Genomic DNA, 15,780 nt, shown 5'->3' on the forward strand with positions numbered 1-15,780 from the left:
TAAACTGCTGCTAATCATTATTCTTTTGTCTATAATACTCTTGACCATTGTGCCCGTCTCACACCTAGATTGCCTACGCTTATTCATTTCATCGTTGTTTTGTTTAGGGTATAGACACTATATTTGCGACATGTTTACATTAATCTCCACCCTGCCTCCAGCAGAGCGAGGTATTGGAAAGTTTGTTAACAGTATCCCGTCTCTGAGCCTTTTCGAACCACTTTTTTGCCCCCAAACAAAGAACGAAAACTAACTTTGTTTGAACTATATTGGGCCTTTATTTGTTTATTTTGCTTTAATTGTATTAAAAGTAGGCCAAAAAGTAGGCTACTGTTTACTCTATCACAAACCGATTATGGATTGTGTCATTCTGCACATGCTTTCTCAGTTTAAATGACCCAAAGCAGTGAATATAATCATCATTCAGGCAAAACTTTGCTTCAAGAATGAGCCCAAATGCTGAAGTTATTATCTGCAAACACACCCAGCACATGTGAGTTAATTTATTCTTCATATCGGCAAAACATATCGGCAGAATTTTTCATACCTGGCCAATGCCGATATTTACATTTAAAGCCATTATCGGACGATTTCGATATTGGTCCAGTACTACTGTGCACCCAATTATTATTTTTTTCAATCAAATTCTTTTTTCCATTTATTGTCTGAATTCCATTTTAATAGTTTAATTAAACTGTAGTGATAAAAAGCATATCTAATTAATTGATATTGTTTTAAAAAAACTTTTTTCAGAAATACCTTTTTTTGCATTTACATGTTTCTGGTAAACAAATCTTACTAAATATTTTTTCCTGGTAAATATACCTTAAAAAATAAGGCTTTAATAATACTTTTTAGTAGTAGTAGTAGTATCATTAAAGTATTTCGGTCACAGTTCCTTAAAGTTAACTTCGTTAACTTTTGTTTTGACATGTTACTGTGAAGACCTTTACATTTCTGTATTTATGATATGATGATAGTTTTACTCAAAAAAAAAAAAAAAAATGCTAATAAAATTCTACAGATTATGTTCATGTCCTCATATTTAGGCGACACAGGCTGAAAACATTGTGTGCATCACGCGCAGTAAGTTTGTAGTAAATGAAACCGTGCGTCTGCACCATCATTCAGTCAAAAAGATGCAGAACATGCAGGATTTATATTTAAACAATATTTTTGCAGCATTATATTCACAGACATTAGTCCGTAACACATTTTTATTTAAGTATGCTTTGTTCATTCCAAAATTTGGCAAATTCCATGACATTCCACATAATACAATACATTCCATTTTTAAGACTGGATTCTGCGTTTTCTGCATCATGGAAATCAAAGGGCCCTATCAATTACTTGAAAGCATCAGTTAGCTTGCAAAAGAACTGTATTTTGTGTTTCACAGAAGAATATAAATTATACATGTTTGTAGCGACATGACCATGACTAAACTGCATAGCTCCTGTTTTTAGGTGAACAACAACTTAACTGTTCTTTTACCCTGTTAAAACTATCTAATACTAATACTTGGTACCTAAAGCACTAAAAAAGAGCTTGACTTTACAAAGGGTGTTAATGAACATCTGATTAAATTTTGTAGGCAAACATGAAGTCCACTCCAGAAAACCACCCCCAGAAACCGTCCTCTCACTCACTAGCCAGTGCCAGCGTGAAAGCCAAGTAAGCTGCCAGAAAAGCTCTCAGAAATCAGTTGATGATGATTTCTGGAAGAAGAGGCCCACGCTAATGAAGGACCATAATCAGATCATCTACAAATATGGAATAAAAAGCAGCGTGCACACACATTCACAAACACAGGCAAAGGTCCCGAGAGGATGCAGCAGGAACAAAGAATCGCTACCAGCGCTATGATATGCCAAAATGAGCAGATGGCCTTATGGAGTCCTGAAAATGAACAAACCAAACTAACTTCTGTCTGTACAAAACATCAAGAACTTACACAAACAAATAAAATATGCTAGTTTAAAGCAGCATAAACAAAACCACCCTTATGAAACAAAAATATATTGCAGTATATAGGAAAATATCATGTAATATATTAGACATATATTCTTATATATATTTATTTTTTCCAATATATTGCAATATATTGAAAGTGGCAATCATTTGTATATTTTTCCATATATTATATAATATATGTATCATCAAGATATTATTAAATGTATTAAAATGTATAAAATAATAGAAAATAAAAAAATATATATTTTAAGAAATATATTGGTAAATATATTTTCCTTTCGTAAGGGCAACCATCAGAATGCTATAGAAATCACATGTACTACTTTTAGTGTTTTTTTTTTACCATTCTGGACCCAGACCTAGTCATTCTCACAGAAAACGGCAGCCAGAAATTATTTATTGATTTTTTTTTTCTTCTAGAATTTCTTATTTTGTCTTCCACTGAGTCATACAAATTCAGAACATGACTGCATAAATGATGACGAGGTGAACAAGCCCTTTAAAATATGACTGATTAGACGAGTTCTGAAGATCTTATTGATTTTTTTAGATACTCATAAATTTGACACACATAGAACTATAGAACAAAATGACCTAAATAGAACTCTCCTGTTGTGCTTGAGGTCATGGCAACCAGAGGAGCCGGCTGAAATCTGGCATCCCTGGTGTCAGTTTTATGTCGGATAGATAAAAGTATGGTGCTCTCTTTTTCAATAGCGTTTGGGAAAGAGAAAGTCAACAATGTCTTCACTAACGTTCACTAATACATAACCGACAACCAAATTCCTTTCAATAAAGTATCAGGAGACTCTACTAAAGCAATACTGTGGATGCATTTAACATACTTGCTAATGCTGATCCACCTTAAGTTGTCCTAAACTTAATCTGTATTCAGTGTTTAAAGTTCAAGGGCGCCGTTTTTTTTTTTTTTTTCCTGGTGTGCATGTGTGTGAGTTAACTGTTAGGACTTGTTCCTCCGGTTGGTGTGGTGTGAGAATTCAGACGTATGAGTCAAAACACTGCACGACAACCTCAACACCACACAGTGCTCAGATGCACGAGGCAACACTCTCAGCACCACACACACACAACATACAGATCTCACAGTTTGAGCAGTTAAAAACAACAGCTAGCCTGACGCGTTCAGTGTAACTGTATAAACAAAGGTACCAATCAAAAGACCAGACATGTACTCATTCGCCATTCATTTTATGCTTTAAAATAAATAAAAATGACAGTATAAGTACAATTTTAACTATTCTTAAAAATAACAATAAAAAAACAGGTTGAGAAGATTTTTAATTTTATGAAACGTGTGTGAAGTATGCAAACTTTTTTCCAATTATGATTTAAAGCTGCTTTGACACAGTATTTTATAAAGCGCTATAATTTACGGTAAAGGTGACTGACAGCTTTTTGAGAATTGACTTTAACTTAAACTCTTAAACTTTCAATGCTTTGGAGCACAGATTTAGGTTAAGTGGTCTCTTTTTAAAGAAGACCCTTAGCAGATTATTGCTGAAGTGAAAAATGTCTAAAAAGTAGAACTTACAAAAAAAAAAAGTTATGGAGGCTTATGTTTATTATGAAAAAATCACAAAAATACTATTATAAAACATTGTAGCAAATATATATTTGCCAAAACATGTCAAAAGCAAAAACCTAGACAAGTTGTGTTGGAAATTTGAGGTTCATATGGCAAAAAAAAAAGATTTGTTTGGGTGCAGTACCAAATGTTTCCACTAGCTGAAATCTGGTTCTCATTATTTTACATTGTCACTGCCGGGAGTGTGACAAGTTTGACTATTTTTCAGAACGGTTAATTTTTTTTAAATCATGTTGTTTTAAATTAAATTAAATTATATTTTAATACCATTCCAATAAATTAAAAGAAAGAGAGAAAGAAAGAAAATGACAGAGCAACCGCTAATGTGACAGCACCTAGACTTACATAAGCATGAGCATTTAGCTATATTCATTCATTTACAAGCTTTCTACAACCGAATAGGTCAAAAACGAACAATCACCCACCTTTCCTTTTCTTCACCACTAGGGGTTTATGGGAATAATTAGTCCAAAAAGCATAAATGGATGCTTATTTCTTTAGATTATGTTGGACATGGTGTTTCTATACACCTATGCACTGTGATTGCATACTACACAGTGCAGAGAATGCAGCTCAGGATGCAGCCCGGTTCTTTCTATATGATCGGCACAGAATAAGCCCATACAACGGCTTTATGATGATTGCATTACCAGAGAAAGCAGTGGCAGAGCGGGTCTAATCTCAGGGTCTGTAGATGCTTAATCCAGGACTTCCTGGAGCTTAAATGGATGTTTGTGATGTGGATTTAGTATTGGAAAACCTTTACAGCTCATGATCACATGACATGAACTCGGTACGGCTCTCGAAAGCTGAAGTTACCAGTTTGGTAAACTTACAGCGGTGAACGGAAACTATAACAAATACACATTTTTGCATTCCCATTTTCTCCAGCAGAAAAAGAAAAAATCCACAATAGTGAAAAAATAGACAGATAGACAGACAGACAGACAGACAGACAGAAAGATGGAGACAGAGAGAGACAGAGAGAAAGAGAAGATCACAGGGCTCCCGACTGAGCCTAAAATGGATGCATTTGTGACCAAACATATTAGTTTGCGGGTCATATTTTTGCAGAGATTGCCATTGTCAAGATAAATGTACATAATATTATGAAATAAAAATTTGTGTGCAACATATTTTTGCCTCTGAGGTCAAGAGGTCAATTCACTAATATGTCAAATGCAGTCTCTTTTTTAATAAACCTGGGGGGAAAAAATAGTTTATTCTAATAGTATGTACTATGTAATTGTGCCATTTTTATGAATAAATTAAATCAAGACAGAATGTTTCACAAAAGCAAAGTCATTTGCAGTTTTGTGTTGTAGAACTGAATCATCACTGAAGCTAAATAAGTGAAATAGCACTAATAAGCGTAACACATTCATAAAATCTAATGACTGTTGAAAGCCAGTGATAAAAACATCTGTCCACATGACTGCGTGAATAAAGTGTGAGAATCTCATTTCCTTTTTAATCACTGCCAAGTTGGACCGAGTTCAATGTTTGTATTTCCTGTGCATTTATAACTGTGGTTACAATTATTAAAAGACTGACCAAAACTGCTTTATCACAAAACCTACTGTGGCCTATGGACTCAGCACTTCATCATAGGCCCTCAAAACACTGCCAATGTGAAACCTGCTCCAAATGTAGGCAATTTAATTATGCTGCCTACTAAGACGCCACGCTTAATTCAAGAATGCACTGCAACAAGTTCATGAAAAAAACTAATCCAATCCAATCCAATGCATCTTCATAATGCATTATGCATGTAGGCCCCAAATAAAGTGGATTGGTAAATTCTTCACGTACAATCTTTCCTCAATCAGCGAGGTAAAGACAGGCCAATTTGAGCAGTGAGTCAGTGTCCAGGGGCCACATTAAAATCTCTCTTCTTTCCACTGTCATCTCAATCAGAGATTTGCTCTTCACCGGGTGAATTAGACGGTGCTTCATAACAAACTAACCGCAGGACACGAACGCACACAAAAACATTCATAAACATGCAGAGACAAGCACTACAATTAGACTCAGGTACAGAGACAAACACACACACACACACACACACTCAGAGAGCAGATGCAATTACACAGGCATGGGAACCGAGAGGTGATACACTGTTAGAGAGGTAGAGGCTGATAATGGACTAGATGAGTGTTGTGAGTGTGTGTGTGTGTGTGTGTGTGCGTACTGCCAGCTAGAGCCATTAACCTTCTATCCCAATAAGAGACTTTAATGGCAACTTTGCAAGTTTGTTTTTTACCTTGACATAATTAAATACAGAGCTCTACATTTGATGATGGCATTGGGGGAAAAGGCATAATGAGACATAATAACTCGGTCTTTGTTATTCAAAACAGTAACCTATCTCCTCTGCTTAAAAAGACTATGAACTTCACTAGGAGGCACAGAAGATTTTTCAGCGCACGGTTATGTGGTTCATAGGGTCTTGTTGTATATTGCCATGTTATACATGAAAACATAATGTAATATAAAATATATTTACTTTTATAATATTTTCATACAATATTTATTCCAAAGGTTAAATTAATAATAGTTTGCTACTTTCGTGCAACAAAAACATTTACAATGCTACAAAAAAAAACTGTCACATGAAAGTATCTGATTCTTGATATGTATATAAAAATTGTATAGAATACAATATACATATAATTTCATTATATGTATATAAAAAGTTTTAACTGTCACTTTTGATCAAATCAATCCATGAAGTATTAACTTCTTACTGTAAAAAGGTTTCCCAAACTGGGGTTCATGAAGAAATTGCACCAGGTTTGTGGGTTTAAAAAAAGGAAACTGATAATCGAAATCATAAAAATATAACATTAAAATAAATCATTTTAAAATAAGTCATATTATAGTTAAAAAACCAACTGAATGATAATTCAAATAAAATGAATGTGTTCAGTAGTTGATGCAATGTGGAAATTAAGAGAAAGAAGACACTTGAAATTGAAATTAAAAAAAAGAAGAAGATTTTTGCAAAACCAGTGGTCATATGTTATTATAATAACTGAAAACTGAAAGACTTTCTGAAAGGTAACTAAAGAAAAATTGAAACAATTAAAAATAAGAATGAGGGAGAATCTATAAACTCTCATTTATTTATTGCTATAGTGCTAATAATACGGTAATAATGCAATCAATAAGAATAAACTTTAGCCTGATTACGAGTATCTTGAGCTGCAACAATCTAATTAAAAGTACTTGATATATTCACTGTGTATTCAAGGGCATTCGAGGCTCAGTGTGTAACAAAAAGCCAGAAACCGGTTCTTTTAGACCTCACTGGTTCTTGGTGAATTCTTATACAATAGCGTACTTGACTCAGCAGCACTACGATGACAAATGTTATAGAGCTCGTGTGCTACACTATCATTAGCTACACCAGTAATTTTCCACAGTTCCATTTGTATTCAATTGGCTCTCGCTTGCTCTCCCCAGGGATGCCTTAATGTCTGTATAATATAACATAGTATAGCTCTATCCCACTCACAATACGCATCCCACTTTACTGCCTGCTTCATGACTAAAATAATTATTTTACTAGCTGTTTTTACTAAGGCAAGCATTAATATTAATATCGCTCACATTTAGGGTTATGGAGTTTTGTTCAAATCCTTGTACTAAACAGCAGGTAATTCATCCCACACCATTTATGCTACAGAAGATTTACACCCAAGGAGGATTCGAGTCATATCTAGAGACCAGAATATCATAGAGTCGACCGTGGGCTACACACACACACACACACACACACACAAAATTACCCAGAACACTTTAGTAACCACAGACAGTGGCAGTGGAAGGTTTCACATGTACAAACACCACATGCATTTTATTTTGTAGGTCATCTTCCTTGAGTCTGACACTAAGTAAATATTACCCGAGGAGTTTCACTGACAGCAACAAAGCAACAAGGTTTTTCGGACTTTCCCTCATAAATCTTCTCAGTGTTTGATCTCTGTTTTGTTCAACAAAAGTTGTGGGATTTCCCCGTCACAGTGACTGTATGTTTACCTTCTGTCACGACTGTCATGCCTCGTCATGTCTGAATGAGAACTGACAATGAAGCAATTCCTTAAAAGGGAACTGCGATAGTCTGATAATATTGTAATTGTTGTTTTAGAAATGTGTTCAATAGCCATGTATGTTTGTGTCATTTCTTTATGATAGTTAAACAAAATCACACAAGCAAGTGTGCTGTTTTTCCCGAATATCAGAGCAACTGTAAATGTGATATTGATTTTATACATATGTAATAGTAGAATTTAAAAATAACATTTTATACCAGTTATATAATTATAGAGAAGTTAATTTAATATTGTGACTTAAAGTTTAGTCATAATTTTTTTCCTATTTTGGGGTAAAAAACATAAAATACATAATGTAAAATGCTTATACATAATATGAACATAACCAACTTGAGTATATTATGTGTTAAAACAAATAGCTGTAGAGGGAGCCAATGGCCTGGTGACGTGTAACAGCAAGATTATATGAAGTCACGATGTACAGTACATGGCATATTTAGACATAGGTTGATGTATTCTCCTGTGTTGGCAAAGGTTTATAAATTATTTACATAAAAAATCTAGTGAGGTATTGCACACAGTTTTTCCAGATGAACGTTCATAGCATATACAGAAGTTGATTAGCCCATTTCACACATTACCTTTGATAGATAATGTGTGAACAGGACCTTTTCAAAAATCCCGGTAAATTTGTTCTGCCAAACATATAGCCCATTTCACATTGCACGCTGGACCTGGAAGATTTGCCGGAACATTGCCGGGTCACTTTCTGTGCAAACAGGAACTTTCAGTGAAAGTTAACGTGCCTAGCGTTTTCGACTCGTACATTACACGTAACATCATGATGTCACGTGTCTTTACGGGACCTTTACAGGCCGTGTGTGAATGCACGCACATATTCCGTGTAATCACTGGCAGTGTGAAAGGGGTTTATGATTCTTATGGAGATTACATAATTACTCTGAGCTGTTTACAAAGCTCCGCTGCTTTATAAATTCACATTTCTATGCAAATAAGCACTAGATGGACATCTTTGTTCATTGTGCCTCACAGCTTTTTGTCGCGAATGTAAAGTTAGTTTAGTTGAGAGTGGAAGCTGCTCCTCTCATACCACTGGTAGGTGATCTCATGGACTCAAAGGTGATATGAACAAGTTTTTTTTTTAAATGCAGGATTATTTTTTTCCGCAGCCAAACATTGCATACTGGAAATCCGCCATGTTGGTGGAGAACTGTAAACCCTGCGCTTCAGATGCTGCTTTTGCACCACTTCAGCAGAGCTGAATTTTTGATTTCTTCATTTCAATTTTTTTATTTATAAAATGGATAGTATCACCACTTAATGAAAATTTAATGTCTATCGATTTTGTCTAATTATTAACAATAACATTTCAGGAAAAACGAAGATTTCATTTTGTCAATATTGCGCACCCCCAGGCCCTACTTGCCTCTTTTCTTACCTGTTTAATCAGCATGTAGGTCTCGGACATGATCTTCTCGATGCGCTGCAGGTCGTAGGTCATGCCCTTCTGACCTTGCTGCCACACCCTGTACGCATCCAAAAGCAGCGTCTTGCCCGACTCTTCATCATCCAGCAGCTTCCTCTTCCTGCTGGGCCTCTGCTGTAGTCCCAGCTCAGGAGTGCTGGCGAGAGGTGTGGGGATGCTGGATGTTGGTGTTGGGACCATACTAAGTGCTCCTTTATCTGCGTTCATCTGATTCTGTAGCTGCTGCTGTTTTGAGCTAATGCTCAAATCCTCCAGCGAGAGCTCAGACGCCCGACTGCTCTCTGGGACCTTACCGGCCTCCTCTGTTGCCGATTTAACCACCCCCTGCTCCTGTGGTCCAGTTTCAACAGGCGTTTGAGGGTCTCTGAATTTTGAGGCACCCGGCCATGATCCAGGGCCAAGCTCCATAGGCTCTACAAGTGCTGAAGTACCTTTTCTGGGGTGAACCCCGGCCTCTGCCGCCTCATTTAAAGGCTCCAGGGAGAGCTGAAGAGTGGCTGAACACTGCTGAGGCATCCTGGGAGGTCCGGTCTCACTTCCTGTAAACTTATGGGTGTTGGGGAGTCCTGCTTTAGGCTGGGTGGTGTGGGAGCATCTGTGGTCCTCCACAGCAGGGGGCCGGTTGGACACATCCGCAGTGGTCATTTCACCCATTGAGGTAGTAGACGGTTTAGGGGGATCACTTACCTGAGAAAGAGAATGATAAAGATATGAAAAAGGCATCTTCAAACTACAAATGTAATGAAACCACATTTAAAGTTACGCATATAAAGTAACACATGTAAGTAAGGCTGATTCTGCTGACAGAAAGCAAAACATATGCTAATAAATTATGATTAGTGCAAACTTGAAAAGTCTGTGACACTAGGAGTGAGGACAGAATTTTTTTGCACTACTAGATCTGGTTTAACTCGATGTATAAAGTGTAAAGAAAGAAGCACAGGCATTAAGTTGAGTGAAGCTCTCACTCTGTTCTTCGAGCAGTCAGGATGGCATGAACTAATGTGTTAGCACAAACGCGATGTGTTAGCATAAGCGCGTCCTTGACTGTCAGATCAGTTCCCAAACATGACAGTCTCCATAGGAAACACATGCTAGCAAAGCCACTGTTCAGCTTCTATTTCTTAAAACAAAACAAAAAACACACATACAAAATAAAATTAAAATAATAATCTTAAAAAAAAAAAAACAAACACACAAAAAACTAAAATGTAAAACAAAAATAAAACCTAAAACCAAAACAAAGCAAAACACAAAAAAGTTGACAGACACACCTAAAAATAAACAAAAAACACACCAAAACAAAAGAAAAAATAAAACAAAAGGAAAATAAGGAAAAGAAAAACAACAATGAAAACAAAACAACATCTTTATATATATATATATTATAAAAACACATACACACAAAACAAAAAAGTATTTGACTTTCATACCCCCGTGAGTTTATCCAGATTGTCTTCCAGCACTTTTACAGTGAAGAAAAATGCTCGCTTGGCCAATACTTGTCGGTCCACATCTCGAAAGTACTTCCTATAACACACAACATAACACAATATGATATATCCTTGCATTAAAATGCTTCCTGCCATATGCTTCATATACAGTATAACAAAATAGGAAAACAAACCCACAAAACAATTTATGATAACTGTATGAAGTGCTATAAATTTATACATAACAAAAATGCAAGGTTAATTGAATTGTTCACAAGCATTTGGCAACACTACATATCAAGAGGCTACTTCTTCTCATTTTCTGTTACAAATTTGCACTTATTAAATATTTGCACTGTCTTACTTTCCCTGATCAGGGGTTCTCTGAAGCATCAGGGAGATTTTAAGTAAAGCGTGGTGATCTTTCAGTTGAGACAGAGCATCCAGTAAGAGCACGACGGATCTGTTCATATGAGATGCAAAACTACCAGGACGATCGATCTCATCTACTGGAATACGCCAGATGCCCTGAGGAAGAGAAGGAGAGAGCCATTAGCAGAGAGAAGAGGAGTTCGTCTGCATGAGGCATCAGGACAGCTTTAAACCCGGCGCTGGCTGTCAGATCTGGCTCCAGTCTCGTTTGCCAAACAAGCCAGCATCTCCACAGGAAAACTGATGTTGCCAAGGCCACTGCTGAGCTGCTATTTACAGCACAGTCCAAAATATACATAAGGGCCAATTATAAACACAATTCAGTGCTTCACGAACATCTCCAATTGTGAAAACAAACCTCCAGGAAAGTCCATTACCATTCACAAGAGGTAAAAACATAAGGAAAGAATAGGTGGATGACTTCAGACAGTGCAGCGCTCATAGGCACAAATGAGAGAGAAGGCAAAATGGAGAGAAGTGGAGAAATGTTATTGTTGTAAGGCCATCTGCTGTTGGCTTTTGATGCGTTGGTCTCCGGCCATGAAGACAATCTGCCCACTGATGAGACATCTGCCTCAACCCACTCTCTCTCTCTCTCTCTCTCTCTCGATCCATCTCTCTAGCCCTCTGCTTCATCTCGAGCTGTTCATCTTTCCCTCCAGTCGTGCTGGTCTAGTGTGTGAAGTGTATCTGGCTGGAAAACAGCAGACTAAACAGAGCTGGTGACAATGAACGGAAATGGCAAACTAATGAAGACGTCAAGAGAACATTCGCTATGCAGACACGTGGAGTTATGCGAGCTCGATTTCACGTGGCATTGCATTGTGAAAGAACTCGTAGCACAGAACGGTGCATTCTCAGGATGACTGCAAGCGTGCAATAGCAGACATTAGCAAAAACTGTCTTCCTTTTCCCGTTTTCTCTTTTAGATCAACAACCGTGCTGTCAAGGTGGAGCAACAGTCTGAAGAGAATCTTGCAGTCTTATCGGAAAATATGACATTATATCACAGTAACACGTTAAAGCCAGTGTGAAATGGCATTTGAAACCCATTTTACTTCTATAGTCAAAATATTTAACAAGAAAAATGTTGGACAGGGCCTGATTCTGACTCAAATATGCAGAGTGAGCGATACATCTCAGAATAAAAAAAGTCAGGTGATTTGAAAGGAGAAATGAACAAGAAAATCATTCTTTATACACAATATTTGTTTGTGATAAATTTTCTCTGCTCTCCAAGGATGCTTTTATTTGATAGAGAGTTAAAACTGTAAATATTATTACTATATTATTAAAATACCATTTAAATAAAAAAATATAATAATAATAATAAAACTTTGAATAAGTGTTTTCTATTTAAATATACTTTAAAATGTAATTTATCTTGTGATGCAAAGCAGATTTGCTGCTCAAATATTATTCATTATTATTGGTGCACAATTAATAATAATGTTTCTTATTATTATCAATGCTGACAATTTTGCTGCTTAATATTTTTGTGAAAATTGTGATAGCCCAATAAATAAATACAAATCCTACTTTTATTTGGAAAGGACACATTCAATTAATAAAGTGACAGTAAATAAATGTATAATGTTATTTCAAACGAAAACTGCTCTTTTGAACTTTCTATTAATAAAGAATCCTGAAAAACAACACATAAAAATGAAGCAGCAAAAAAACATTTGCAACATTGATACAATTATTAATAATTAAGTGGCAACAATAATTGATAATAATCGAGCAAATCAATATATTAGAATGATTTTTGAAGGATCATGTGAGTGAGTATAATATATTTTACTAACATTAAAAAACTTAATTATTCCAAACTTTTGATCAGTAGTGTACATTATGAAGAAAGATATATTTAAAAACTTGTCTTTGGACTACTGTGCATGATGATCATTCATAATAAGAGCAGGAACATGGATTAATAAGGTAAGTAGGCTCAATATATTATTTATGAATGAACGATGCGATGCGCACTTGCAATACATTGGAAATGCAAGCATTTGCATCTGTGCTCTGGTCACGACAGCTTCATCCTTCACCAGTGTGAGTGTGTCTCCAGCAGGCAGAGAACTTCGGAGTAAACATCAATTAGAGCAAATAGTCTGTTTTCAAACAGAAAGCTATAGCCATGCAGAGCTGCAAGTCTCCGCAGTCTTGATTTCAATGAGGAAACAGTGTACCCCAGTTCTCTGCCGCCAATCTTTCAGTCTGAATCTTTCTAAATGCCCTAAAAAAAATGACACTGCTTCGGTTTGGCCTGGCAGACTCCCATGTACGGACATTTGGACATTCCAGAAAATGTAGATGGCACTGGAGCATGTGGAAACTGAGAAAGTGGATGTAAGCGAGAACTGAAAAATATGCAGGAATGTGAAAAGAGAGAATGTGAAAAAGAAAGAAATGCTAATCAGAAGGTTGGATGTTTCCGTAAACCTGGATGTTTATTTGCATGTGGAATGATCTGCAGCTGCTAGTCGTCAAATTAAGAGCAGAGTGAAAGAACCGATCCAGAAGGCACATGAGAAGAAGAAGCAATGGTAAAGGGGCTGTAGGTGGAGAATGGATTAAAAGTAATTAATAAACTTCAGATTTTGTTAATACACTGAAATTCTGCCTATACAACAGTCACATTTTCTACATCTGAATAGACCAGTGTAACTAAACAAATTCATCTATATTTTTCATCCTTTAAATTATTATTATAATTTTTTTTTTAATCAGAGCAATTTTGACAAACATTGTTGCCAGTTAGATTCAAAATGTTTAACCGAGGAAGTAAAATACAATAGTTTGTTCATTTTAGATTATTTATTTAATAATATTATTTTAAATTTATTCGCTTACAAAATAAATATAGTCAAAGATAATAGAGGCATGTTTTCCAGAACCTTCTTCACTAAAAATAACACCAGAAACAATATTTAACCATTTTCATTTATATCTACCATCATACAAACAAATAGCAATATTCATCTTTACAGTAAAAACTGAATAAGAGTGAAGATTGTTTTCTTTTTTTTCTCAGTGTACATATATTTTAACTAAAACATTGTAGACATTGTATATTTTTGAAGGTCTGGCAAAAAATAAATCCTTAAATTTGAATTCAAAACTGAATCAAACTGCAACGCTGTTTTGAATCAAAAAACTAAACGAGAGTTTCACACTTATTAATACTATCAACACCATCACACACACCGAACTTTGAGACAAGTCTAATAAAATTGGCTAAATAAAATGCTAATTAAAACCATCCTGACAAGTGGCTTAAAATACACCATTAATATTAAACATATCAGCCAACTTTAGCTCCGAATAATAAACTCTAGACTCTCACAGGCCAGCATCGGTGGCTAATAGCCAAACAAAAAGTGTGTGTGTGTGTGAGAGAGAAAGGGTTTTGCCCTTTCACTGCAGGGATTACCCAAAGCCCCTCCAGCAGGACTCCGTAGACGGATGGATACAGGAAAGAGAAAGGAGGGAGTGTATCCTGATGGACAGATATGGGGAAGAGGCGTGCCCAGACGGATCAGCGGATGGAATGATATTAAGACGGGTCTCTGGCACAGGACCCTCAAACCGCTGTGTAACACGGCTTTACGGTCAGATTACACACATGAGCTCAGTCATTCCTGCACTGCAGCAACTGTCCTTCTCATCAGCATGTTTACAAGATGTGCGATCGCCTCATAACAAGAATAACACTATTACATCATTTCCAGTCAGTGTTTACTTTAATGTTCAAAACAAAGTTTGTTGACCTAAATAACTACAGCTGTTTTATAGATTAAAAGGGATTACAAATCAAAACATGTTTCTGGCAAATCAACTATTCTGACTGGTGTTTTAAAAGGTGCATGTATTAAATGTGTATATAATGTCTTTAAATACAAACTTATACCACTGAAGCTTCTAAATGAGTTTTAGATTAAATGCAAAAATGATGCTACTATCGTGACATCAATTTTGGCTTTGCTGTTATGCTAACTACACTAGCATTTGATATCAGTGTGTCTTTTTGTGTCAGTGAGAACATGCATCACAGAGTAACAAGACGAGATATAATGGGAGCTAATGGTCCCTTTTGAAAGGTTAAGTATGGCCAAGCGCTCTGGAATTTGATACACTCGTTTATTCTCCATTTCTTTTTTTCTGGGAATCCCCACACCTCCAGATGTGAACAAATACATAATAGCCATGTTTATATGATTTTGGTCATAGAAAAAGAGAGAGGGATAACAGAAACAATGTTTTCATGGCAAACAAAACTTCCTGATGATGATGACGACGACTAACAAGAACAAAACCAGCCAATCGTCTGCTTCCAATTAGCATATTTCAATTATTATGAGAAGGAAACTTTGACTTCAACAAAAAAAAATATGACATTAATCACAATGACACAAATTACTGAAATGACTACTCATAAAAACAATACAAATTTACTTTAAAAAGACTAAAGTCGACTGAGCAGCGGAAGAAGAGCAAGCTGTCATGTCTGTTTCAGGCCTACAGCTGCTCCTAATGCGATCGATACAATCTGACAGTGAAATCATTGAATTGAGGTCATCAGAAGAGGGCTTCCCTCGCCATGTGAGGCCAGTCCTCTGTGCACGAGCAGCAAAAAGTGTTTTCATTAGTGAAGAAGGGCTTCCTTCACCAGTGCAAAAAAAGAAAAACACTCTCAAAAGCTTTCAATATGAGCAGCGCAAACCAGATGTGCAGATCTCAAGAACGCTGCAAGATGTTTCTGATAAG

General features: G+C 36.1%; 1 protein-coding gene across 3 annotated transcripts in view; it reads right to left on the reverse strand.

The window, feature by feature from the left end:
• The window catches only part of LOC113107286 (calcineurin-binding protein cabin-1-like), a 56,094-nt gene that overhangs the window by 21,259 nt on the left and 19,055 nt on the right, over positions 1 to 15,780 (reverse strand). For all 3 annotated transcript variants that reach the window (XM_026269687.1, XM_026269688.1, XM_026269689.1), the window contains 3 exons: positions 10,940 to 11,103; positions 10,576 to 10,672; positions 9,095 to 9,829 (listed from right to left, as the gene is read on the reverse strand). In XM_026269687.1, coding sequence (XP_026125472.1) covers positions 9,095 to 9,829; positions 10,576 to 10,672; positions 10,940 to 11,103 — 996 coding nt within the window. The remainder of the gene's footprint in view (positions 1 to 9,094; positions 9,830 to 10,575; positions 10,673 to 10,939; positions 11,104 to 15,780) is intronic.

Source organism: Carassius auratus, chromosome 8, assembly GCF_003368295.1.
Source record: "Carassius auratus strain Wakin chromosome 8, ASM336829v1, whole genome shotgun sequence".
NCBI classification, from domain to species: domain Eukaryota; kingdom Metazoa; phylum Chordata; class Actinopteri; order Cypriniformes; family Cyprinidae; genus Carassius; species Carassius auratus.